The sequence below is a fragment of the Artemia franciscana genome, chromosome 3, assembly GCF_032884065.1.
Source record: "Artemia franciscana chromosome 3, ASM3288406v1, whole genome shotgun sequence".
Lineage (NCBI taxonomy): Eukaryota > Metazoa > Arthropoda > Branchiopoda > Anostraca > Artemiidae > Artemia > Artemia franciscana.
In genome coordinates this window covers 4,317,503-4,344,928 of record NC_088865.1, presented here as the reverse complement: position 1 = coordinate 4,344,928, position 27,426 = coordinate 4,317,503, and the positions used below count along the sequence as shown (strand labels likewise).

The 27,426-nt window shown below is 35.4% G+C and overlaps 1 protein-coding gene across 2 annotated transcripts; it reads right to left on the bottom strand.

The window, feature by feature from the left end:
- Positions 1-287: 287 nt before the first annotated feature.
- LOC136024780 (glutathione peroxidase-like) lies at positions 288-27,378 on the bottom strand. 2 transcript variants are annotated; one of them, XM_065700237.1, is made up of 4 exons: positions 25,153-25,268; positions 22,492-22,617; positions 14,897-15,040; positions 288-903 (listed from the first exon to the last, which is right to left on the bottom strand). In XM_065700237.1, exons 2-4 carry the CDS (start codon positions 22,615-22,617, stop codon positions 709-711), a joined length of 465 nt encoding a protein of 154 aa, XP_065556309.1. In that variant the 5' UTR covers positions 25,153-25,268; the 3' UTR covers positions 288-708. The 2 variants fall into 2 exon arrangements, with proteins under 2 accessions (XP_065556309.1, XP_065556308.1); XM_065700236.1 differs by lacking the exon at positions 25,153-25,268 and adding an exon at positions 27,055-27,378 and having other exon boundaries at positions 307-903.
- Positions 27,379-27,426: the final 48 nt, after the last annotated feature.

Sequence of the window (27,426 nt, the reverse complement as noted above, 5' to 3'; positions counted from 1 at the left end):
GATCATTTTTGGCTTGGTGGAGCTCTTAAATTTTCTTTGAAGAACCTGTTTTGCGCAAAAAGGTTTTTTTTAATTAATTGAAATATAGAATCATAGAAAATTATTAAAGTATACTTTGAAATATTTTAAAAAATTTCAGGGCTTCAAGTACAAATCTTTATTTTTATCTTGAAAGAAAATTAAAACGTTGAAAGGTAGCTGTCATTTCTATGCTAAGAAAAAAAAAATAAAATACTTCCAACTATGAAACCCAGTGCTGTCACCTAGAGGTTTAAAAAAATTTAAGACAATTGACAATATAATTCTTAATTTACGTTAAAAAAAATTAACATCAAAACTCAGAAAAGTAGTCATACTCTACATTTTTATAAAAATAATTCTATATTGACATTTAAAAAAAAAACATCAAAACTAAGAAAAGTAGTCATGCTCCACATCTTTTTTAAAATAATTCTATATTTATATTAAAAAAAATAACTTTAAAACTGAGAAAAGTAGTCATAATCCACATTTTTTTAAATAATTCTGTATTTACATTAAAAAAAAAATAAACATCAAAACTAAGAAAGGTAGTCATCCTCCACATTTTTTATAAAATAATTCTATATTTACATTAAGACAAAAAACCATCAAAACTGAAAAAAGTAGTCATGCTTCACATTTTTTTAAAATAATTTTGTATTTACATTAAAAAAAAACACATCAAAACTAAGAAAAGTAGTCGTGCTCCACATCTTTTTTAATGTCCCCAATTCGAGATTTAGAATCATAACGGATGATAGGATGTCCATGCTTGTTGATTAAAAATTTTTCAAAATTCCATCTGATATCTTTTGACTTGAGTGGAGAATAGTTCAGCTCTCGAACATTGGCAAACTCGTCTCTGGTCGGAATGCAATGATCCTGGAAGAAGGTCAACTAAATTCTCTCACGTCTTTCTAGCAATTGACTACTATTATATTTTATATTCTTGCCAAACTATAGAAAAAGTAGACTTTTTTTTTAGACTTATTAGACCATATTAGACTTACACGACTTACTAACTTTTTTCAAAATTTGGTCCCACTCCTTTTTGGCAAATTGCTTAAGTAGTTTGTTTGTAGTTCTTGAAATTAGTTTTGCTTTCATTAGCTCAGAAGTCGTTCATGGCAACATAATTAAAGCTTAGATTCTTCCCACTTAGAAATTATAATTCTTCCCACCTGAAATAATTCTGAAAATTATAATCATCCAACAATCGTTTGGAAAATAATAGGTGGGAATTATTCCCACCCGAAAATAATTCTGAAAATTATAATAATTGAAATAATTGAAAATAATAATTGAATAATTGAATATAATAATTGAAAATTAAATTATTATAATCTAATAATAGTTTTTCACACCGTGCGAATCAAAAAGACATAGATATAGTGAAATCTGGTAACAAACATATATATTTCTGAATTGGGTTTCCAAATCTGTCTAAAAAGGAGTTTTTCAAAGAAAAGTAATGACCATATTACACTTAAAATCAGCAGGAAAAAAAAAATTATAATCAGTAAACTCAAAACAACTAGAAATTACTATGAAAAATAAATGAAACCCAAAACGAACAGAAACAAATAAACAATCATAGCAAAAACCTTGCAACAGGTGCCATATAAATGATAACTAAATCTGAAAACGAGTAAAATTTAACTAAACTTGAAAAATATTATTTATATATAAAAAAAACAATATCAAAATAGCAAAGAATAACAGTAAATAAAGTATCAAAGTAACAACAAGCAAATTGTATAATTTAGAGCCCTTTCCCCGTAAATCAAAGTTTTTCCGTAAGTCGAAAAATCCAAGAATCAATCCGGCAGTGGGAGGGGGAGTTCCACTCCAGAGGCGTATTTATTTGGTCTTTGAACTATTTTGGACAAAATGGCTATCACAAAATTTGACTGGATACCTTTGGGGAAAAGGGTTGTGGGATGGGCATGTCTTTGATCACTTTTGATTCTTAAAAAGAAAAGACGAATAAAACTTAAACTGAATGTGCAAATCAAGCTTAAAACGAACCAAAAGTCTCTTACAATTGAAGAATAAATAAAACTCAGAAATGGACAGAAATTAAATAAAGAAACCTAGCAAACTAACATACGTCAGGTATTAATATAAGTGAACAAATAAATCTCAAAACGAGTAAAACTTAATTTGAATATGTAAATCAAGTTTAAAATGAACAAAAAATCTTTTACTATTACAGAATAAATAAAACTCAAAACGGACAGAGAATAAATAAGCAATCATAGCAAACAAACATACGTCAGGTATTAATATAAATGAATAAATAAATATTAAAACAAGTAAAACTTAAATTGAAATACAAATCGAGCTTAGATCAAACACTCTTTTACTGTTCACGATTAAACAAAACCCAAAACAGACAGAAATAAAGTAAGTAGTCATAGCAAAACAAATACGTCAGCTATAAATATAAATGAATAAACAAATGTTAAAACGAGTAAAACTTAAATTGATTATGCAAATTAAGCTTAAAGCGAACAAAAATTCTTTTGCTATTAAAGAATAAATAAAACCCAAAAACGACAGAAATTAAACAAGCAATCCTAGCAAACAAACATACGTCAGGTATTAACATGAATGAATAAATAAATCTTAAAACGAGTGAAAAAGAGCAAAAAATTTTCAATTTCAAGCAGAATGAGCTACCTCCAAACTTTGTACGACCACGCCTTCCTTAAAAAAAAACTTTGTATGTTAACAATTGGTAACTAGTAAAATTAATAGCCCTTTCCCCCAGGGATGGAGGGTGGGGTGGTTCAAACCCAGAACCATTGTTATTTGACATTTGGAATATTTCGAACAAAATGGCCATCTCAAAATTTCGATCACATGCATTTGAGAATAAGATGACGTAGGGGCTTGTTACCCTCTGATCACTTTTGACTCTTTAAAAATTTAAAACTTTCAATTTTCAATCAAATAAGCTTCCTTCATAATTTATATGACCGTCATCAAACAGTTCGTGATAACGAACTGTAATAAGGAGCAAAACGGCTCAATAGTAACCAAAACTCTAAAAAACGAGATTTTTATACTAATAGATACATCAAAAGAATCGGATTTTTTGCTGATTTTGAACATGTAAGGGTCACCAAAATTAAGTCTTATCTATCAAAAGTTACGAGCCTGAGAAAATTTGCCTTATTTTGGAAAATAGGGGGAAGCCCCCCTTAAACGTCATAGTATCTTTTTGAAAATCACACAATCACATTCATCTTATCAGAGAACCCTAATGTAGAAGTTTTGAGCGCCTATCTACAAAAATGTGGAATTTTGTATTTTTGGCCAGAAGACCGATCACGGGTGCGTGTTTATTGGTTTTTATGGCACTTGGTATTAACCAAGTGACATAATTATAGCAATCGCAAATTCTGTCGGTCTGTCTGTCCCGGTTTTGCTACTTTAGGCACTTCCAGGTAAGCTAGGAGGATGAAATTTGGCAGGCGTATCAGGAACCAGACCAGATTAAATTAGAAGTTTCCAAGATTCGATCATATGGTGGGGGGGGGGGATTGGGGGGACGGTTAAATCGGAAAAAATAGGAAAAAGGAGGTATTTTTAACTTACGAATGGGTGATCGGATCTTAATGAATTGATGTTGGGAAGGATATCGTACCTCAGAGCTCTCATTCTATATCTCGACTGGATCAGGTGACATTGAGGGGAGTTGGGGTGGGGAAACCTAAAATCTTAAAACGCTTAGAGTGGAGTGATCGGGATGAAACTTGGTGGGAAAAATAAGCACAAGTCCTAGATACGTCATTGACATAACCGAAACGGATCCGCTCTCTTTGGGGGAGTTGGGGGGAGGGTTAATTCCAAAAAATTAGAAAAATGAGGTATTTTTAACTTACGAAGGAGTAATCAGATCTTAATGAAATTCGATATTTGGAAGGAAATCGTTGCTCAAAGCTCTTATTTTAAATCCTGACCGGATCCGGTGACATTGGGAGGAGTTAGGGGGGAGCCTGAAATCTTGGAAAACTCTTAGAGCCGAGGAATCGGGATGAAACTTGGTGGGAAAAATAATCACACGTCCTATATACGTGATTGACATAACCGAAACAGATCCGCTCTCTTCGGGGGAGTTGGGGGGGGGGGGAGGGTTAATTCTGAAAAATCAGAAAAAAATGAGATATTTTTAACTTACGAACGGGTGATCGGATCTCAATGAAATTTGATGTTTGGAAGGAAATCGTGTCTCAGAGCTCTTATTTTAAATCCGGACTGGATCCAGTGATATTGGGGGGAGTTGGGGGGACCTAAAATTTTGGAAAACGCTTAGAGTGGAGGGATCGGGATGAAACTTGGTGGGAAAAATAAGCACAAGTCTCTTTACGTGATCGACATAACTGGAACGGATCCGCTCTCTTTGGGGAAGTTGGTTAATTCTAAAACATTAAAAAAAAAATAAGGTAACTTCAACTTCCGAAGAAATGATTGGATCTTTATGAAATTTCATATTTAGAAGGACCTCGTAGCTCAGATCTCTTATTTTAAATCCCGATTGGATCCAGTGTCATTGGGGGAAGGGACCGGAAATCTTGGAAAACGCTTAAAGCGGAGATATCAGGATGAAACTTGTTGGGAAGAATAAGCACTAGTCCAAGATAAGTGACTGACATAACCAGACCGTATCTGCTCTCTTTGGTGGAGTTGAGGGGGGGGGAGTAATTCGGAAAAATTAGAAAAAAATGAGGTATTTGTAACTTACCGGTGATTTTTGTAACGGGTGATCAGATCTTAATGAAATTTATTATTTAGAAGGATCTTGTGCTTTAGAATTCTCATTTTAAATCCCAACCAGATCCATTGACAGTTGGGGGAGTTGGAGGGGGAAAAGGGAAATCAGGAAAACCAGAAATCTTGGAAAACGCTCGGGGTGAAACTTGATGGGAAGAATAAACACAAGCTATAGATACGTGATTGACATAATTGGAACGGATGTGTTCTCTTTGGGGGAGCTGCGGGTTGTTAATTTGGAAAAATTAGAAAAATTGAGGTATTTGTAAGTTAAGAACGGGTAACCGGATCTTAAAGAAATTTGATATTTAGAAGGAACTCATGTCTCAAAGCTCTTATTTCAAATACCGACCAGATCCGTTGAGATTGGGGGAAGTTGGAGAGGGAAACCGGAAATCTTGTAAAACGCTTATAAATGTCGTAGATTCGTAATTGATATAACCGGACTGGATCCGCTCTCTTTGGGGGAGTTAGGGGGTAGGATTCAGTGCTTTGACGAGTTTGGTGCTTCTTGACTTGCTAGGACCAGAATTGGTAGGTGTGTCAGGGAGCTGCACAAATCCCGACCGGCATTAAGCCTCTGATTTTCCTTTTAAAGTAATAAATTGCTTCTTAAGATTTTGCTAGAGCTCATGCCTTACGAGCTCTTGGCTCTTCCGACCTCGTCACAAGTGACATATGAGCTCTTAGCTCTTGTTTTGTTTAGTTTTTTTTTCCAGGGCTGATCGTACCGACCCAGCGGTCCTACAATTTCGCAAAAGGGCTCATTCTAACGGAAATTAAAAGTTCTAGTGCCCTTTTTAAGTGACTGAAAAACTGGAGGGCACCTTGGCCCCCTCCCACGCTCTTTTTTCCCAAATTCTGAGGATCAACATTTTGAGATAGCCATTTTTTTCAGCATAGTCGAAAAACCTAATAACTATGTCTTTGGGGATGACTTACCCCCCCCCCCCCAAAGTCCCCGGGGGAGGGATTGCAAGTCACAAACTTTGACTATTGTTTACATATAGAAATGGTTATTGGGAAGTGTACAGATGTTTTCAGGGGGATTTTTTTCTGGTTGGAGAAGGGAGTAGAGGGGAGGGGGTTACATGGGATGATCTTTCCATGAAGAATTTATCATGGGGGAAAAGAAATTCCATAAAGTGGGCGCAGGATTTTCTAGCATTCTTAAAAAAAAACAACGAAAAAATAAATATGAACAAGTTTTTTTCAACTGGATATAAGGAGCAGCATTAAAACTTAAAAGAAACAGAAATTATTACGCATATGAAGAGGTTCAGAAAATTAATTAATATTCAAATTTCGTTTTAACTATTTATGTGTGAAGAGCCAAAATCAAAACATGTACTAATTCAAAAACGTTCAGAAATTAAATATTTCAAACAAGTTTTTTCAACTGAAAGTAGGGACATTAAAACTTAAAACGAACAGAAATTCGTTCGTATAAGAAAGGAGCCACTCCCTCCTAAACGCCCCGCTCTTTAGACTACAGTTTTTTTTTATTAATTAAAAATTGAGTTGTGAAAAAGGGTCAAACTTTAGCGTACAGAAAGGGTCAACTTTCTGTTAATCTTGGAGGTTTTTTTTTAACTAAATCAAAAGACACTATATGCATGCAGGTTGTCAAAAAGGCATATCTTCAAGACCTCAGATATGGCTAAGGGTAAAAATTAACGGTTTAGGAGACTCAATTTAAACTTCAAGGGAATGTTGAACGGGAAGGTCAAATGAGTTTTAAATTTTGACATGAAATTTGACAAGGGGAGTTTGTCAAGAATAAAGGCTAGTTTGCAAAAATGTAGTTCTACTGATTTTTAGGGTAAAATATTCATTTTCTTTTGCCTTCATCTCTTTAAAATTTCAGGCCGTTAAGCTTCCTTATTTAAAGTTTCTGAAGAAAGGGAACCTCAACAGGAAACAAATCGGAACTGTTTTAATGGGTGTTTATAACCAAATCGATTGTTATAATGAAATGTTATAATGAAATAATGAAAAAATTATAATAAAATCGTCAATGAATATTTTCATGGTTGCAATATAATCGGGATCGAGATCATCTTTACAGAAGATCAAAAAGTGTGATGTTTTCCAGTTCATTTGCCTTATATCTATTTATATTCACTGTACATTTCATATTCCCTCTACCCATAGTACAACCATTGTTGAATTTGTTGCAAAATTTTGTTCAATATATAAATAGTAAGCCGAAATTCTGATTCTTAAGGAGAAAAAAAAATACTTTACAGAATTTGCGCTTTGGCTATGGAAATTTCTCTTTGTTTTAAGTTTTACTTGATTATTCGTTGCAATATGTGGGGGGGCTAGCGATTTTTGTTCGTTTTAGCTTGAATTATTATTTGAATTTATTTCTACTCGTTTTTGGTTTAATATAGCTCTTTGCTTTCACTTTGATATAATTTTTTTCTGAGAAAAAGCTTTTAATTATTCGCCATAAAAAGCTGATTTTTTTAAGTCATATATTGGCGTCAAAACTCTTGTTTTAGAATTTCAGTCCTTATTAGTCCTGATCGCTCCTTACTTACAATTCGCTGCCAAGAACCACTTAAAAAAAACAATCTGCGTTATTTTCTTATCCATGGACACATTGTCTGTAAATGGTTTTTAATATAGTCGTGTGACTAAGCCACTTTTTTAATTTATGCTTCGAAACATATTTAAACGCAAATAAAGTAGTGAAATGCGATGTTTCTTTTCTTAGGAAGAAAAAAAGCATTTGTGTTTCTTGGTAATATTCAAGATAAAAATTATCTCAAACATATTGCGCAGTTGAAAAACCACTCCATTATAAAATTCTCTAAAAGTCATGGCAAAAAGCACATGTCACGCGATTATTGCAAGGACTTGTAGACTAGTCAACTTGTTTATGCTGGAGGCGGGAGCGAACAGGACAGTTGAGATGGAGTTAGGATAAGTTAAAAAATTTAGTTGAAATTCATGTATTTGAAAATTACGTAAAATTATATTGTGGAACACACAGAACATTAACGTTTCTCGGCAATATTCAAGTTAATACCAAATAAACCAATGTCTCCACTCTAACATCTGAGATATAAGATCTTTCTATGTATCCAGTTTTATTAAGTTCCAATCACCCATTCATAAGATAAACATACCTCAATTTTCATGTTTCTCAAAATTTCCGATTTCCCACCTTCAACTCTCCCTAATGTCACCAGATTTGGTCGGGATTTAAAATAAGAGCTCTGAAGCACAAAATCCTTCTAACCATAAAATTTCATTAAGATCTGAGCACCTGTTCGTAAATAACAAATACCTCATTTTTTCTATTTTTTACGAATTACCCCACCTCCCCCAAAGAAAGCGGATTCGGTCCGGGTATGTCAGTCATGTACAACAAATACCTCAAATATACAGCGCAGTTAAAAAAAACAGGCTATTGTGAAATTATTTTTTTGACAAGTCATGTTTTTAAATCGAGGGGTTGCGGACTCGACTGCAAGCTAGGGGCACACTGGGGAGTTCTAATTTAATATTAAAGGATCGGCGTCGTTTGGGATTTGTAGTGCAATTTAGTGTACTTGGGGTTCAATCCAAGGGGCTACCCAATTAAAAATAACTTAAACCAAGTGGTATGAGCCATGACTTCTAAATTGGGTCAGCCAAAATATACAAATTCCAACTCTAACTGAAGAAATAACCTTCTGTTATTGAAAATTGTGACTAACCGAATACCAGTGCAGAGCACTTGCAATTTGGAACACTTAACAATAAAAAGTGGATTAGAATTCTAACAACTAGAGTCAATGTGTGCAAGTCGAGTCAAATTGATTCCACAGTAGGCAAATAATCAAAACATTAGGAACATTAGGGTCAAAAACAAGAGTCCAACGGTAAAATTAAACTCGGTGATTCGCCACCCGGGGTGGGTCTATATGGATTAAATAAAAAAAAACAAGTTTTTTAACTGGAAGTAAGGAGCGACATTAAAACTTAAAACGAGCAGAAATTACTTCGTATATGAAAGGGGCTGTCCCCCCCTCAACGCCCCGCTATTTACGCAAAAGTTTGACTCTTTCTTCCAACTCTATTTTTTAAAACAGTAAAAAAAAAACTTTAACGTAAAGAGCGAGGCGTTGAGGAGGGAACAGAGGAAAGGCAGTGAACACTCAAAAACCAATTTTCAACAAAAAACAACCTGGACATGTAAAAAAAATTCAGTCTGGGTACAAAAACAAAAGCTTTTTCAGCCTGTTTGATCTGCCAAACTACTCCATTTTGTGGTTATCCTGAGTGTCTTCAGTCGTTTTTTCCTTAGGCTTTGGCATTTTCCAGATTCTCGTTGGGATGACCTGGCTTCTACCCTACTGCCTCTGCCTCCCCCTTTCTTCAGTTGTTCTTTGCCTCCAACCACCTCGAAAATTCAGCACGAGGTATCTTTTTGCTTTGTGCTCTAGCAAAGTAAAATTAAATTTATACAAGTTGTTCTCATATATAATGAGGGGACATAATCTCCTTGTTGACAGCCTCATGCATATCACAGTAAACCCCAAAACAAACCCGTTTTCCGCAGCACTTAGGAAACTAGAACTCATTCGAATAAATTTTACGCCGAAATTTAGTAAACAAAGAATTGTCGAAGTGGCAACCCTGATTACATCATGGACGGGGTCAATGAACATAAGTGTTATTTCATACAAAATGTTATAGTTATAATTGACTCTGTAGATGCTTAGAAACTCATCAATATCTTATTATTACTATACTGCGCAATTTCTGCAGGTTTTAAGCTTAAATCCTCGTTTGTGCTTATGTAATGCCTATTGCCTTATAAAAGTACAAGTAAAAAAGAGGACTCAGGAAAGTGAGAAAAAACAAGCACCAGTTATTTTATTTTTATTATCTTTTGACGCATCTCACCCGGGTGCCAATTTTCCTCACATCCCGTAATTTTTCATCTGTTGAAAAATATATTTTGTCAAATTTCTTAAAACCATCGCAAAAGTATAATGCACGTGTCGCATTAGCTGTTTTCAATTTGGAATTCTTCGATGAATTTTTTTTTTTACCAAAAACGAAAAACGTGTTCAATCATAACTTGTGGGAGATTTTGGCTGAAAAATGTATGCTCCATTTGAATTTTCTAAGCAAGTTGCTAATAAATTTCCACAAAAGTTTCGATGAAATAGATGATTGAGTTAAGCTTAGAGGAAATGAAAAAAAAACTTGATATTTAGAAATCTGAAAAAAAGATATTTGCAAATAACACATCAAATAAAGGATTTGTAACACATTATTGCCTATTGTTCCATAAAAAAATGATTTTGTATTTCAGGTGTATTTTGCGAGAACATTTTGCGAGAAATGTATGTTTTTTTTTCAATCAAATGCAAACCAGCTGAACATTGCCCCTGAGTTTACACAACTTATTCCATTTGAAAATTGATCTGAACCTTTTGAGAAAAAACAAGGAATAGGAAACGGTGATTATATTCAAATTTATGCATAAGATCACACTGCCTAAGACTTCTGCGCCAATATTCTATTCTGTGGGTAATGTCGAGGGCAAGAGTGCCAATTCTGAAAGGAAGGGATGCGGATGCAGAATGAAGATGTATAGCCGGTCCCCTAAGATTCTTCCCCCCCTCCTTTCCACCCTAGATTTATTAAATTACCTTTTTTTGTTGTTTTCATTAAAAAAAAAAAACTGAAGAAAAATGAGTTTGCGCAAATATGTAAGTGTGAGCATTTTCTGTGGATGACTATGTGGCCAACAACTTAATAATATGCCTTCGAGTTCAGATACCCCTGATCTAGAACCGGTTTATCCAGCATCCAGCTGGATAAACGGTAGCATGCAGCTTCATCTAAGAAAAACCACCAAACCCCGTTTATTCGAGTGGTTTATAACTTACAAACCACTTTTTGGTTTATAGTTTTAGTTTTTTGACTCGTGTTTGCTCGACCACAGAAGAAAACCCGATTGTTGCCGTAGGGAAACTAGAAAAAAAAAATCTTGGCACATAAACCGACAGGCTCCATAGAAAAAAACAACTAGTTTCCCCTCATTACCGATAAGTTTTCTAGGCTTTCCCTTTACGTCTTTACGTCTTTTCCCTTAGAAGGAAAACTATTGATGTACTAAATAGAAGTTTTTAATGTATCTGGGAAATATACACGAGGGCGTACCCAGTGTTTTTGTTCGGGTGTGTGTTTTTTTGGGGGAGGGGGAGGCTTACAAAAAAAACTTTAAAACGCACCAGAAATTTACTTATATACATTTTTGCTACGTTTTTTACAAAATGGACAAATATGTCACGGAAGGGGGGGATCCGTGGGTTTGAATGGATATGGCTTTGATTGTAAATACTCTAAATATGTGACAAAATTATTCTAAACATTGAAGGTCTTTATAGGCTTTATTATTTGACCTGTATTTTGTGTAGATCAGAACCCTTGCTATTCGAAAATAAAGACATAACACAGGAATTCCAAAAATATAAAAGCAAATTAATTAGGGTAGCCCTGAGATCCCACAACTAATCTCGAAATACTTTTATTTGATTTCCTCCATTTAGGGGGTCCAGATCGCCAAAAAGAAAAGCATTTACCATGTCAGAGGCAAGGCTATAGCGTTGCCTATAGTGAAGGCCATAAAGCTTCAATATTTTATTTTTTCTCAGAAGCACTTCATATGGAAGGAGTGGTCGTATAAACGTTGGAGGGAGCTTATTCGTTTGGAAATTGGAAGTTCTACTGCCCTTTTCAAGAGTGAAAAGTGATCGGAAGGCAACTAGACCCTCCCACGCCCTATTTTTCCCAAATACATCCAATACAAATTTTGAGATTCATTTTGGTCAAAATAGTTCAAAGATCAGATAAAAAAAACCTTTCGGTCAACACAATACCCCCAGAGCCCAAGGGCAAGTGTTGAAAGCTATTTTCCAGGGGCGTATAATATTTTTATGGAAGGAATGGTCGTATAAACTTCAGAGGGGGCTCATTTGATTCGAAATTGAAAGTTCTATTGCCCTTTTCAAGAGTGAATAATGATCGGAGGGTAACTAGACCTCCCAGGCCCTCTTTTCTCCAAATGCATTCGATCAAAATTTTGAGTTAGCCATTCTGCTCAAAATAGTCCGAAGATCAGACAGAAAGATCTTTGGGGTCGACAAAACCCCCAAGAACCCGAGGGCACGCGTTGAAAGCTTTTTCCCTGGGGACATATAAGGTTCTTATGGAAGGGTCGGTCGTATAAACTTCAGAGGGGGCTCATTTGATTGGAAATTGAAAGTTATATTTCCCTTTTTAAGAGTCAAAAGTGAACGGAGGGCAACGTGCCCTCTTTTCAACAAATGTAATCAATCAACATTTTAAGATGGCCCTTTTGTTCAAAATAGTTCAAGGATCAGATAAGATAATAAAAAACTCTGGTTTCGACACAGCCTCCCAGAGCCTGGGACCATGTGTTGAAAGTTGTGCCCGGAGGGTATATAAGGGTTTTATAAAAGGGGCAGTCTTATAAGCTGCAGAGGGGCTCATTTGATTGGAAATTGAAAGTTCTAGCTCCATTTTTAAGAGTCAAAAGGAAGGAGAGGAGGACCCAAAATCCCCCACGCCCTCTATTCCCTAAATGCATCTGATCAAAACTTTGAGATTGTCATTTTGTTCAATATCAAATAACAAAAAAATCCAGCATCAACACAATTCACCAGAGCCTAGCGACAAGTGTTGTAAGTTTTGCCCCAGGGGTATACACGATTTTTAATGGCAAGTGTGGTCGCATAAGCTTCGGAGGGCTCATTCGATTAAGAATTGAAAGTTTTAGTACCCCTTTTAAGAGTCAAAAGGGACAGAGGGCAATTAGCCCACCCCAGGCCCTTTTTCCCCAGATGTATCCAATAAAAATTTTGAGATTGCTATTTTGGTCCAGATAGTCCATGTATCCTATAACAGTGCTTCTGGGGTTAGCAAAGGCCCGAAAAGCCAGGGGTCAAGAGCTATTAATTATTCCCCAGGGGCATATCAGGTTTTATGGAAGAAGATCGTCGTATAAACTTTGGAGGAGGCTCATCTGATTGGAAATTGAAAGTTCTAGTTCTCCATTTTGAGAGCCCAAAATGATGAGACGGCGACCCCCCCCCCCCTCCCCTACGCCTTCTTTTTCCCAAATGCATCCAACCAAATATTTGAGGTAGCCATTGTGCTGAAAATAGTCCAAATATTACAAGGCAATGCCTTCGGGGTTGATACAACCCTCAGAGACCAGGAACAAGGGTTATAAGCTATGCTCCAGGAACATATAAGGTTTTTATGGAGAAGCTGGCCGTGTAAACTTGGGAGGAAGCTCATTTGATTGGAAATTAGATGTTCTGTCTAATTTTTAAGGATTCAAAAGTTATCGAAGGTCGAAGAGCTCCCCTCCTGCTACGGCCTCTTTTCCCCAACTGCATCTGATCTAACTTTGAGATAAAGATTTTGCTCAAAATAGTCCAAAGATTATATACTAATGACATCTGGGTTTACACAATCTACAGCACCCGTGGCAAGGGTTTTAAATTTTATCTCAGGGGCACATGGGAGTCTTATGGACTGGTGAACAATATAAACTTTGGAGGAAGCTAGTGTGATCGAAAACTGAAGTTCTAGTCCCTTTTAATAGTCAAAACTGACCGGAGGGCTATTAGCACTTCCTTTCCTCTTTTCACCAAATGTATTGGATCGAAGATTTGAAACAACAATTTACTTTGAAATATTCCAAGTGTCAAAAAACTAGGGTTTTGGGTTTGGAACCCCCTTCATCCCTTGGAGAATGGGCTATATGTTATGTTTGTTACATATCATTAGCATGTAGAGTTTTTATGGAGGGCGTGATCGTACGAAATTTGGAAATGGCTCATTCAATTGGAAGTCTAAATTTCTTTCGCCCTTCTTAGGAGTCAAATTGGGATCAGAGGGTAACTACCCCCACCCCCCTGCGTGATTTTTCCCCAAATGAATCTGATTAAAATCTTCAAATAGCCATTTTGTTCAAATTAGTCCAAAAGTCAAATAACTATATCTTCGGGCTTGGAATTCCCCCATATCCCCCAGGGTAAGGGTTGCAGCTTATACAAGTTACCCAAATTATACAGGTCGTCGTATTAACTTTGGAGAGAGCCTATTCGATTGGAAATTAAAACTTATAGTTATTTTTGAAGAGTCAAAAACGATCAAAAGGCAACCACCCTCCCCTCTATCCTCTTTTTCCCATCTAGTCAAATTTTTAGATAGCCATTTTGTTCAAAATAATCCAAAAGCCGAATAACTATGCCTCTGGGGGTGACCCCCCACCCCCTGGGGAAAGGACTCTGAGGTATGGAAGTTGCTTGTTGTTACTTTAACACTTTGTTTACTTTCATACTTGGATTTACTGATTTAGTTTTATGTAGGGGGCAAGGGCTTTGATGTAGGGTCTCTAATTTCAGCCCGTGTGTACAAATAGCGGTCCAATAAGGACAAATCCTTTTCATTAGACAGTGAAAACAGTAACAATTGCCTGGGCCAAAAGTAGTAAGTATGGAGGTGGAGCGAAAAAAATTATATCTAAAACTTTCGCAAAAGTGTATTCATAAGCCTTTTAAAAGTCTATTGGTGATCAGATTTGTAGTAATGCATAGAGGAGACACTGACAGACAGACACATTTTCAATTTTGTGCATATAGATTGCCCTAAAGACGAGCGATTAGGGAGCAGTGAGTCCCTTCATAGCGTGAGTTCTGGTTCTTTTTTAATTCAAGGTCTCTCTTCAGTTTAAAGTGAATTACATTCATATCTATTTGTTATCAATATCATAATTTAAGCTTATACTAAATATTAAAGTATGTCGTCTCCCTTAACCTCCAGCCTAGAGTTTAAAAGTTTTATAATAATGCTTCGAGAGTAATATTTAACCATGAAAAAAAAAACTCGGAACATTAATCGATGAGGGGGGGGGGTGCTAATATACCAAAAACGAAATTAGGTGGTGATCATTGAATTTTTCAGTGTGGAACTCGTCTATCCCTGGCATCAGGCCACTTGTCTTTTTCCTTAGCGTCTGAATTACCATTATTAAACGGAAAAAAAACCTTACCTTAAGGAATTTAAACAAAGGATGTTCAGACCGCCCATTTACATCCACTATATTGAACAAGTGGAAATGGGGCTTAAATTTATTTCCAGGGCGTACGTGTGAAAGCTCATTCATCACTTCTGTCCCATTTGCGGCTGGTTCATCCTACAAGATAAATGGTTCAAATAGAGGCGGTTTTACGAGGGAGACAGAGAGGGCTCTTTCGCTAGGCGTAGAAATTTTAGGAAAACAAAATTTTAAATAAATAGTCTAACAGTTATAATCATTTTGTAATTTGTTAAAATAAAGTAGAGGGCGCAGTTGGCAGTAAGTAAAAGCAAATAATAGTGAAATTTTGCTTGATACGCCATCTCGAGACGGCACGAGTTTCTGATCACATTAAAACGATTTGCCTAAAATTTGCTGAAAAATATTGCGATGATTTAGATCCCATTCACTTGTTCCACGAAATCAAAGATATGAACAAAATAATTCAACTCCGATAGTTCTTTAAAGAAGCCTACAGATGTGAAACCTATGATACTTTTTAGGCATAGAAATGCTGCAGACAAAGCTATAAGGAAAGAACAGTGTAGTTTTAGAAAGGGTAGAGGATGTTTCGACCAAATTTTCACTCTTAGGTTAATAATTTAGAAGTGCCTGAGATATCAAAAACCTTTAGTCTTCAGTTTTACAGATTGTAAGCAAACGTTCGATTCTGTTGAAAAAGAGCTTTAGTGAAGGTCTTATTCTTGTCTGGTATACCAGACAAATACATTAAAGTGATCCATGCTATGTACGAGAATAATACTGCTTGGAATCAAGCAGGGTTGTGTTCTATCCCCCTTTAGCCTATATGGATCGTTTTTATGGACTTTCATGGACTTTATTATGCTAATGATTTAACCTATGATACTTTTTAGGCATAGAAATGCTGTAGACAAAGCTATAAGGAAAGAACAGTGCGGTTTTAGAAAGGGTAGAGGATGTTTCGACCAAATTTTCACTCTTAGGTTAATAATTTAGAAGTGCCTGAGATATCAAAAACCTTTAGTCTTCAGTTTCACAGATTGTAAGCAAACGTTCGATTCTGCTGAAAAGGAGCTTTAGTGAAGGTCTTATTCTTGTCTGGTATACCAGACAAATACATTAAAGTGATCCATGCTATGTACGAGAATAATACTGCTTGGAATCAAGCAGGGTTGTGTCCTATCCCCCTTTAGCCTATATGGATCGTTTTTATGGACTTTCATGGACTTTATTATGCTAATGATTTAAGCAACCTAGATGAAAGTGTGAGAAAAATGAATGAACTTTTAGTGGTTTTGCGAGTTCAGGGTGCTAGAATAGGTTTGAAAATTAATGTTAAGAAGACCAAATCGCTAAAGCTAGGGATATGTGAGGATGAAAAGGTGATGTTGGGTAACGAAAAGACTGATCAGGTGGACAGCTTCACTTAGGCTCAGGGTGTTTTTTCACAGTTGAAAAAAGTTTGGAAGAATAGGAAATAGGTCTAATAACGAAGATTAAAATAATGGAAGCTACAGTGACGACAGTGGTCTAATATGGTTCTGAAACATGAACGTTCCGAAAAACGGATAGAGATTTGCTAGATATTTCCAGATAAATTGCCTACGGATTGTTCTAGGTAGGTGGCTGACTGGCAATATTTGAAACACTGGGCTGTACGAAAAGTTTGGTTTAATCCCATTTTCTAGGGCTATAATAAGAGAAAGGTTGAGATACTTAAGCCGCGTTCTACGTATTAAGGGTGATAGATTACTGAAGATTGGCAGTTTGTCCGTGGTTGGGGTGGGAGGATGTCATAGAGAAAGATTTAAGGGAAATGGGAACTACTTAGGAGGGTGTACAGAGGGAGGCTTTGAATAGATCGGGATGGAGATGGAGTGTATGTAGCTGTGATGGCCTCAGGGAGGTTGGTGCTGCGGTGAGTTGTCATTAGTAGTAGTAGTATAGATGTATCAGAATTAATTGTCCGATATCCCTACCCAAGTTTGAAAGCCTACAACTACTGAGGACGGTGACCAATGGGTATCTCAAGAAATTTGCATTCAAATGAATGTAAAAGTGATAATCAACGACAGTTGGTATCAATCCTAGATATTCAACTAGACAAATAAAACTGCTTCTAAACTTTTGAAAGTGGATATAAATACACCCGTAATCAGCTGATCAGCTGAAATGCGTCAGTTCAAGGTTAGATTTTTCCCGTTTTAAGACTTTTGAAAGTGGATATGAATACATCCTCTACATCTGCAAATAGAACAGAAATGGTGTAATTGAAATATTAGAAAGTGACTATAACTTTCTGAATGAAAAAGATAATCATGAAAATAATAAAAAAAAATCAATGCTTTCGGGGGGCAAACCTCCTGGATGTAGCCTATCGGGCTTGCCTGTGACCACTTCTAGAGCCTGTTACTTATCAAAAGTTTACTTTTGACAAGCAACATTAAACCTAAAAAATTGTAAATATTCAGAATCAGCACAACAAACCAATTTTTTAATGCATTAAATGTCATAAAAAATTCTTTAGAGTCCATGATACTAATGGACTGGTTCGCTCCTCACGATTGAACTATTGTCATGAACTGTTTGATTTGCTATACATGAAACAAGATATTACTGATCATTTAACGTATTGCTTCAAAAATTACCAATTAACGTCCTAAACTTTTGTTTGAAACTTTAAGCTATTAGTTATTATGGTATCTATTGTGGTATTATGGTAACTTATGTGGTAACTTATGTGGCATTGCGGTATCAATGCATAATTGGGGGAGAGGGATATACAATAAAACTCTCAAAACAACTCTACTACGTCCTAGATTAATTACTTACATCATTCCTAAAAACTCTTCAGTTTAATTCACCTCCAACCCCCAGCCCCCCACTACCAATGCGCAAATATATAGCCTAAACTATATACTTTCCATGCAATTTGCCATGTATCACTCATGTTTCAACCCGTAAAACATAGCAAAGAATCTAGCGGGGACATTCCCTTCCCTCATGTTTAACTCATTGATGTCTTCATATAGCCTTTAACAAAGGCTTTGCATTTAACAATTTTTTTTTTTAATTTATTGCATTTTTGGGAGTCCGTGAGAAGTGTTTGGATTGGTTTAGGTCTTACTTGCATGGTAGGTCCATCAAAGTTATGATAGATGGTGTGGTAGTGAAACCCTTCAATGTGAATTGTGGAGTGCCCCAACGTTCGGTATTAGGACCTTTACTGTTTCTTATATACGTGGATACAATGCGTTTTTACCTTCCTGGTGCCGTAGTTACATCATTCGCAGATGACACAGCGCTTACAGTGATTGGGATCTGTCGAAGATCTTATAGAGATAACTAATGTAGCTTTGGAGAATTTATCTCAGTTCACAAAGCATAGTTTTCTTGCAGTGAATATTGAGAAGACTAATTATATGATATTTAGTCGTATTGGTAAAGTTGTAAATAATTGTCATAGTATTCTTTTACAAGGTGTTTCCATTAGTCAGGTTTTTAAATGTAGATATCTAGGATTTTATTTTGATGTAAATTTTAGTTGGATCCGTCATTGCAAAGTTTTATCTTCAAAATTGGCTCGCGGAGTTGGTATTTTAAGAAGATTTCATAATTTTTTTCCTCTGCATGTCCTGAAAGCAATTTATTATTCAATTGTCCATCCTTATTTAGTGTATAGTTATTCATTGTATGCAAGCAATTTTTCTAGTCATGTAAAAAGGGTCCAGATTACGCAGAATAAGGTGAGTATTTGGGTGAGTATCTTGCGTGTGGTAGTACTAGAGATTGTTTTAGAGATTTAGATATTTTGAATATTGATTTTATCAAATCTCAGCAGATTTTGATTTTTGTACACCAGGTTTTAAATGGATTGTCTCCTCAATATTTTAGAAGTTTTTATCGATATAATTCAAATTATCACGATTATTCTACTAGGAGCTCTGATCAGCTGACTAGTGAAATCAGGCATACAACGCGATCTGGGTTTATGATTAAACATGTAGGTGTTGTTATTTGGAACTCAATTCCAGAGAGTGTTAGGTGTTCTGAAAACCTTATGTTATTTAAAGCAAGAATAAAAAATTATTTTCTGAATAAATTATAAATTATATTGGTTAAAATTTTATCCCTTTTTTTCTTTTTTTTATGATGAGAGATGGCTGTTTAGAGATTGTATAGTGTTTCGTCTGTTGTTTTTTTTTTTGCGTATTTCTTTGATTTTGAATGAATAGTTATCATTTATTTGTTGTAGTTTTGCTGCTGAACAGGGACATTTTAGGTACCTAAATTGAGCAGCATATTATTGATTGTAAGTGCAATTTTAGTAATTTTTATTTGATGAAATAAACGCATACCTACCTACCTACCTACCTAAAAACAAAGGCATAGAGCCTTTGTTAGAAACTAAATAAAACCAAAAGTTTTTTTTTAACTGAACTTAAGGAGGGACATTAAAACTTCAAACCAACAGAAATTACTCCGTGTATGAAAGGGGCTGTTCTCTCCTCAACGTCCCGCTCTTTATGCTAAAGTTTGACTCTTTCTCTGAATTCTACTTTATAAAAGTAAACAACGTATCAGAGTCAAAAAATACTGTGACTCTCAGTTACAAGCAAATCTGAAGATCTTCATTATAACAGATATGATACTAGACTCTTCAATGTCTAAAGTAAGCTTTGTATCAAACAGTTCGTGGTAACAAACTGCAGTATGGAGCGACCCGGCTCAATAGTAACTGACACTCTAGAAAATGGAATTTGATACCAATAGTTACATCAAAAGAATTGCATTTTAATGCTGATCTTAAATATATAAGTTTCATCAAGTTTAGTCTTACCCATCAAAAGTTACGAGCCTGAGAGAATTTGCCTTATTTTAGAAAATAGGGAGAAACACCCTCTAAAAGTCATACAATCTTAACGAAAATCACGCCATCCCATTTAGCGTATCAGAGAACCCCACTGTAGAAGTTTCGAGCTCCAATCTACAAAAATGTGGATATTCGCATTTTTTGCCAGAAGACCGATCACGGGTGCGTGTTTATTTGTTTGTTTGTTTGTTTTTTGTTTTTTTTTCCAGGGGTGATTGTATCGACCCAGTGATCCTAGAATGTTGCAAGAGGGCTCATTCTAACAGTAAAAAATCTCTAGTGCCCTTTATAAGTGACCAAAAAATCCGAGGGCACCTAGGCCCCCTCCCACGCTCAGTTTTTCCCCAAAGTCACTGGATCAAAATTCTAAGATAACCATCTTATTCAACATAGTCCAAAAACCTAATAACTATGTCTTTGGGGACGACTTACTCCCCCACAGTCCCCGTGGGAGGGGCTGCAAGTTACAAACTTTGACTAGTGTTTGCATATAGTAATGGTTATTGGTAAGTGTACTGACGTTTTCAGGGGGATTTTTTTTGTTTGGAGGGGGAGAAGATGAGGGGGGTCACGCAGTAGGATCTTTCCATGGAGAAATTTGTCATGGGGGAAGAGAATTTCAATGAAGGGGCGCAGGATTTTCTAGTATTATTTTAAAAAACAATGAAAAAATAGTATGATTAGTTTTTCCAACTGAAAGTAAGGGGTAGAATTAAAACTTAAAACGAACAGATATTATTACACATATCAGGGGTTCACCTTCTCGTAATACCTCTCTCTTTACGCTAAAGTATTTTTAGTAATTTCAACTATTTATTCTACTACCTTTGTGATTCAGGGGTCATTCTTAAGGAATTGGGACACAATTTAAGCTTTAGTGTAAAGAGCGAGGTATTGAAGAGGGGGTGAACTCCCTCATATACGTAATAAAAACGTACGAATATAGAAGCTTGTTACGTAAGTTAATTCGTAAGTTACGTATATTTTTTACTAATGAAAACGGTTGTAAAAAATTAAAGTTCTAGTTGCCTTTTTAAGTAATCAAAAATTGGAGGGCAACTAGGCCTCCTCCCCCGCTCCTTTTTTTCTCAAAATCTTCCAATTAAAACTATGAGAAAGCCATTTAGCCAAAAATAATTAATATGCAAATTTCGTTTTAATTATTTATGTGCAGAGAGCCGAAACCAAAACATGCATTAATTAAAAAACATTCGGAAATTAAATAAAAGACAAGTTTTTTTAGCTGAAAGTAAGGAGTGACATTAAAACTTAAAATGAACAGAAATTATTCCTTATACGAAAGGGGCTTTTCTTCCTCAACGCCCCGCTCTTTATGCTAAAGTTGTTTACTGTTTTAAAAAGTAGAAATAAGAGAAAGAATTAAGAGAAACTTTAGCGTAAATAGCGGGTCGTTGAGGAGGAAAATCCTTTTGCATATACGGAGTAATTTCTGTTCGTTTTAAGTTTTAATGTCGCTCCTTACTTTCAGTTGAAAAAAAAACTTGTTTTTTTATTTAATATATACAGAAACTACTCTAGTACAATAATACGCAATCAAACCCTGGCTTATTACAAGCTGTGGGTCGAATGCTTTTGCAATACGGGAACTAGGTGTTCATAAAAATATGTAGGTTCCTCCGTTTCTCGACCTCAACAATAAGACAAATAGTGTCCTCTATGATATCTGAATAACCAAGAAACATGCATTGGTAATGACGTTCACAATTTATTATTGCACAACAATAGACCCGTTTTCTAAATTAAGATTTCTCAAAAATTTGAGGTTGAACCTATAAAAGAATAAATGGATGAATATCATTCAGAGCCATTGCTGGCACATAAGGGGTAGAGTCAACTTTCGGTTGAACCTATAAATGAGAAGAAGGAATACTTAATTTTATTCATCTCTGTGCATTTTTTTAATAATAGGGCAAAACATATAAGATAGTTCATAATTGAGTTTGGTGTTCAGTTTATTTGTATTAAGAAAAATATTATAAAACCGGTTTTCACATTGAATTTATTTTTGTTAGAGCTGGATGATATTAACTGCTGAGCCTTACTTTTCAAACTGCTTAGCTTTTAGCGTTATCTTTTTTTATATATTTTTAAGATTTATTTTAGCTTTATATATTTTTAAGATTTTATCTGCTCTCATTTAAAGAATATTTTGCCTACATCTAAGAGGAATTTCCCTTAAAGGTAGTTGCTTATATCTCCATACTCTTATATTTAGAATACAGCTATTTTAAGAATTGATTGTTGCTTCCATGAAAGCCGTTTAGTTCAATTACTTAATATAGCTTGGAGATTAGTCCGAGTCCAGCTTGATGTTAGGACACGGAAATACACTGACAGTGAACCGTGGAAGGAAAGGCGATTCGATTGTCCAAAAGGTGATACAGGCATTTGACTGCCTTGGAAGACAGTTATAATTTTCACTGTGTTTGTTGGGGACAGTTATAATTTCAACTGTTTGTTGGGAGTGCAAGCGCTTCCAAAAACCGGTAGCGCTAGCAACTTCATGTTGTTTTGAGATTAGTCTGTATCCAACTTGGTTTAGGAACACACCAAATTCACCAAAAACAAGTCCCCAAAAACGATAGGGGGTACAGGAACTTGACTCAATTGGAAGACAAGCTCATTCAAGACTGGTCAGGCTAAAATTTTCACTGTGATTTAAAAGCAAAATCACAACAAAATTGGTACTCACATGTCCAAACTGTTTTGTTGGGAAAGCAAGCACTTCCAAGAACTGGTAGTTGTTGTGAAGGGCATTCAGTTCAACAACTTGATAGGTATCTTCTGAGAAACTTGCTATAGGTACAATAAGCATCATCTGAAAATAAAAGGGTACTTGTAAGTGCTCTAAGAATTTTAGGGAACTTAGATATACTAGGAAGGGGATAATTCAAAAAGACTGATTATCTAGAAAAAATCCTTGGAGTTATATTTCAAATGCATAGGCTATAATCAAAATATATATCTCTATTTTTTTCAGAGAAAGTGATCAAGTATTTTTTGTTTTTTAATTAAAATCAAGTTGCCATCAATCCATGGCTAGTCGGAGAACAAGCCAAGACAGATAGTCTGAGAAAGAGGTACACCTGGCATAATACTTTTTCAGAAATATATAAAAATGATGTCGTTTTCACTTGTTGATTAAATTAAAAAAACAAGTTTTTTGTAACTGAAAGTAAGGAGCGACATTAAACCTTAAAACGAATAGAAATTACTCCGTATTTGAAATACGCTTTTCCCCCTCAACGCCCCGCTCTTTACGCTAAAGTTTGACTCTTTCTCTTAACTCTACTTTTTAAAACAGTAAAAAACTTTAGCGTAAAGACTGCATTTATCAACCGGGATTCAGATTATGGTACATATCATGTCACTATTTGGATGTTGTTTATTAAACCAAATGGAAAATTTTGGCACCATGTTTAAAATCACAGAAGGAGTCAATGAAGTTGCTGCGTTTACTGACCAAGTTCAAAATTTCTGTAGATTACATGTCAGTATTCTGTGTCTTTACTGAACCGAACAAAAAATTTTAGCAGCGTCGGAAACATCGTGGAACGAAGAGTCACGATTTTAAGGACTTTTTTTCCGAGTGAACGAAAATAATGGGGGGAGCCTCCCCCCATAAGTGACAGCTCTGGATGAGACACCATACATTCCTGTCTCTACAAACCTGATATTTAAAGTTTCCTAACAAAAACACCATAATTCTACCTCGTATCTTGTCTAATTGTTTCCGTAACTATATGTAGAATTTTTTGGAGTAGAATATGTGTCTGTGAGCCATTTCTAGAGGGGCATGTACCACTATTGGTGACACCATGCACTTTTGGTTATAAAGGGAGCAGCTAGAATCCCGTTGTGTATGCTTCCCTAGCCTAAGAAAGACTTTAAACTTTCTTATTGACCATGAGCCCCCCTCACTGCCTATGTGTGACGTCCTTTTTTCCTGGATGAATTAATTCCATAGTGCTCAATTTTATGTTTCCTATCTCTGGGAAATGAGTTTCTAATACTCTTAGCTACTATAGTACAAAACGTTTTAAGTCGTCAGTCAAAATTCCATACGATAGTTGTCTTTCAGCGTCGTTAGCCGCATAATTTTCCTTTGCCTAATTAAACTCAATAAGTTTTATTTGTCTATTAAACTAAGTAGCGACAAGGGACGCAGTAATTAAGCCACAGGAAAAGCAACAGGTCCACCAGCGCAAGTAAGAAATTATTAACTTCTTCTCTAGCATTTACGTAGGAGGAATCTTGTCTAGGGGTGGGGGGGCAGCTGATTCTGTGGTGGAAAGGGGGAGAACTGAGGCTATATCAACAGTTTTCAAAGCGACCAAATTATCACCATATACTGATTTTAACCTTTCATGCGCCCTTTCGGCACTTTTCTGCAAGTTAAACCAACACATAATGTTAACACGTTATTTGAAATCCTTGATGTGCAACATGTACAATAAACACAACTTCACATAACTAGATTTGGAAGACTGGAAGTCAACTGACAAGTCCAAACTTGCTCAAACTCGACACTGATCCTATCATGGGATCAGACTATAGGATGCATTACTTCAAATGGCCGTAGCGTCAGCAGTTGTTGATAAAAAAAAGTTCATTCACCTTTTTTTTTATCGTAAGTCATACATGCTATGCAATGATTTTGAATTTTGATACTATACTTCAAGGTGTTTTTATGAGCACCCCAATTTAATAGTATGTGTTTCAAAATGAATTATGACTAAATTTTATATTGATAATAACTTCTACATAACTAAAGCAGTGTCGCAGCACACTAATTTTAACACTCCTTCAAGATATACAAAGCTGAGTTCAAATAACTTAATTAATTCTTAAATTACCTGCTATCGTTTCACCTGCACCATACTAGCATGCACCATATTCACACACCTCGCAGCCCCGTGGGCAGTGAAGCGAGGTCTGTATTATGATTAGTTGAATTGTTAGTTCAATTCAATTCAATTCAATTTATTTATAACCCATCTACAAAAAGAGGGTGGAACGCCCTTAAGATGGAGTAATAAGACAAAAAAAAAGGTACAAATAAATACAAATCAACACAATCAAACAATTAAATAAGTAATGCTGACCATGGGTGAGACACTATCGACATAGAAGAACGAAAATCATGAAGCCTTTTATCAATAATAGATGTAGGAGAAACTAGGCGGAATTTGTTCACTAAGTAACTATTTCTAGTCCAAGGAGGGTAACTGAGAAGGAATTTAGCATAACGAAAATATACTCTACGGACAGATAGTTCATATTTATGACCTACTTTTGTTGGCTCTTTCAGGCTTCAGGCCCAATAATTATTCAATAAATATAGAATACAGACCTCGCCCACTGCCCGCGGGGCGTTTGGACTAATTCGCTTCGCTCTATAGGTAATACTGATTCGCAAGAATCACTATTCAGCCAAATTTGTTTCACCAAGGCCTTTCCATAGCCAAAGAATCTTTTAGAACAAATTTAATCTCGAACTGAAAACTGTATAATCTCCATTGCGTCGGAAGGCATTTCTTCAAATCAACGCAACATAAACATAATATTTAACTAATCGCTCTGATTCACGGGTTCACTGGCTATTTTCAGCTGGAAAGTGAAAGTGGATAATTAGCATTAACGGATGCGTAAGTTTATTAATTATCTTTCGACTTACTACTATACAGAAATTACCAGTAATGACTGGAAATAGTATTTCGAATATAATTTCATTCGTATTGTACAACCCCAACATTTCTCTCGGCTTCAAAACCCTGCCCAGTTTACACATTTTTAGCTTATCCCATGGAGGAGGAGGGTCTACCAGGGGTAGATGCGCTTCTAGAATTAGGCATTTGTAAGTGCTCTAAACTAGAAACTATGCTGCAAAGCAGCATAGTTTCCAGTTTAGAGCCCTTGTGACGAAACTAAACATTTACCATAAAACGGTTACACAATTTTGAAGCATTTGGAATAAAGTCATACTTGTTTCTTAAAAACCTTTTTTGGCCACCGAACAATTTTTGAAAGCTCATAACCCCTCACCCCTCCCATTGAAAAAATCTTGTGTGGACACTGTTTTACATGAGGCTCTTGATTTCTTCAAGCGTATATTGCTAATATTGTAAGAGCTATTTTCTATTGCCAATTCTATTCTTTGGTATGAACCTAAAATTGCGGCTGTTGAGAAAGAAACATGTTAAGAAAACAATTCTCACTTTATTACAATAAAATAGAATTATATTATAACTCTATATTATGACTATAGAGCTATGTTATAACTCTAGAATAAAGTAGAATAATTGTAGTTAACATATTTTGACTGTTGTTTCACTATACATTACCCCAACACCCCTAATGTGTGAAAAATAGTCCAAAACATATTATGTTCCATGAATTCTGCAATGCGTCACTCTTGTTCCAGCCTGTGTAGTCATAAATCAAATCAGTGGTGACGAAATCAAGACGAATAAAACACAAGAGAAATATGTAGTTAGTGCTACATATTTCCACATTAGGGGGATGGGGTGAGGTAAAGTATAGTAAAATTGGAGTCAAAATATCTTAACTACAATTATTCTGCACACTATAAAGTAAGAATTGTAATTTTAACACATTTCCCCCTTAACAGTCCGTATTCTAGATTCATACCCATTCTTAGTTCGAATGTACCCATAAAGAGTGTTTTTATTTGCCGAGGAAGAAAACAAGAAGCTGGAATCAAAATGTTTTGATGGCCTAATTTTGTGCCTAACATAATTAAAAGAAAACAATGTTACGAAGCTAAAAAAAAGGGGACAGGAAGCAATTTCAACACTTCTTTTGGTAAAATTCTAGTTAATTGACTTCTTGCTATCTCAGAGAGGATTTAGGTTAGGAAAATGGAACTTTCAGGGATGAATCTACGGACTAAAGTATGTGCCGGGAAGGTATTTTGAAGCAACTACCTCCACTCCTTCTCCCTTTAAAGAGCCCTGACCTTTAAAAATATATGTTATAAAAGTGAAACCTTGCAAAATAGATCTTCCGCTTAATTAAAGTACAACAAAATTGTTTTCAGCTTCATAACTTTGCTCAATTGCATTTTATGAGGTTTTAAAGATATGCAAACACATTTCCTAAATTTGAAAAAAAGTCTTTTTGGTTTGGCGGATATGCCTAATTTTCGTATTCTTAGTACTCCCAAGAAACTGAAAAACGTTAGGGGGCTTTTTGAAATAACACCCTGATAGACTAATAACAATAATCTTCATACTTTTCCTCTGAAATCAGATAGGCTTATATTCCTTCTTCCTGACCAATTCTCTGCTTGAAATTGGTAAACTGTTGCATCATTATGGTGATCATAATAGCAATGGTGTCTCACACTTCCGCTATCATCCTCATGATTGTGTTTATATGTGCTGAAAGATACTATGCCACATTCAAATAAACAAGAAATGTTCAAAATAAGATATATCCTTATGAAATACATGGTCATTCATCACATCAGAACAAACACTAACCCCCATGGATACCCGATTATGGGATTGTTTATTGTTTACCAAGTCAGTAATTCTAAGAATCTGATCAATTAATGGGAAACCTTTAATGCTGAGCTGAGATTTTATTTCTTCTATTTGAACTT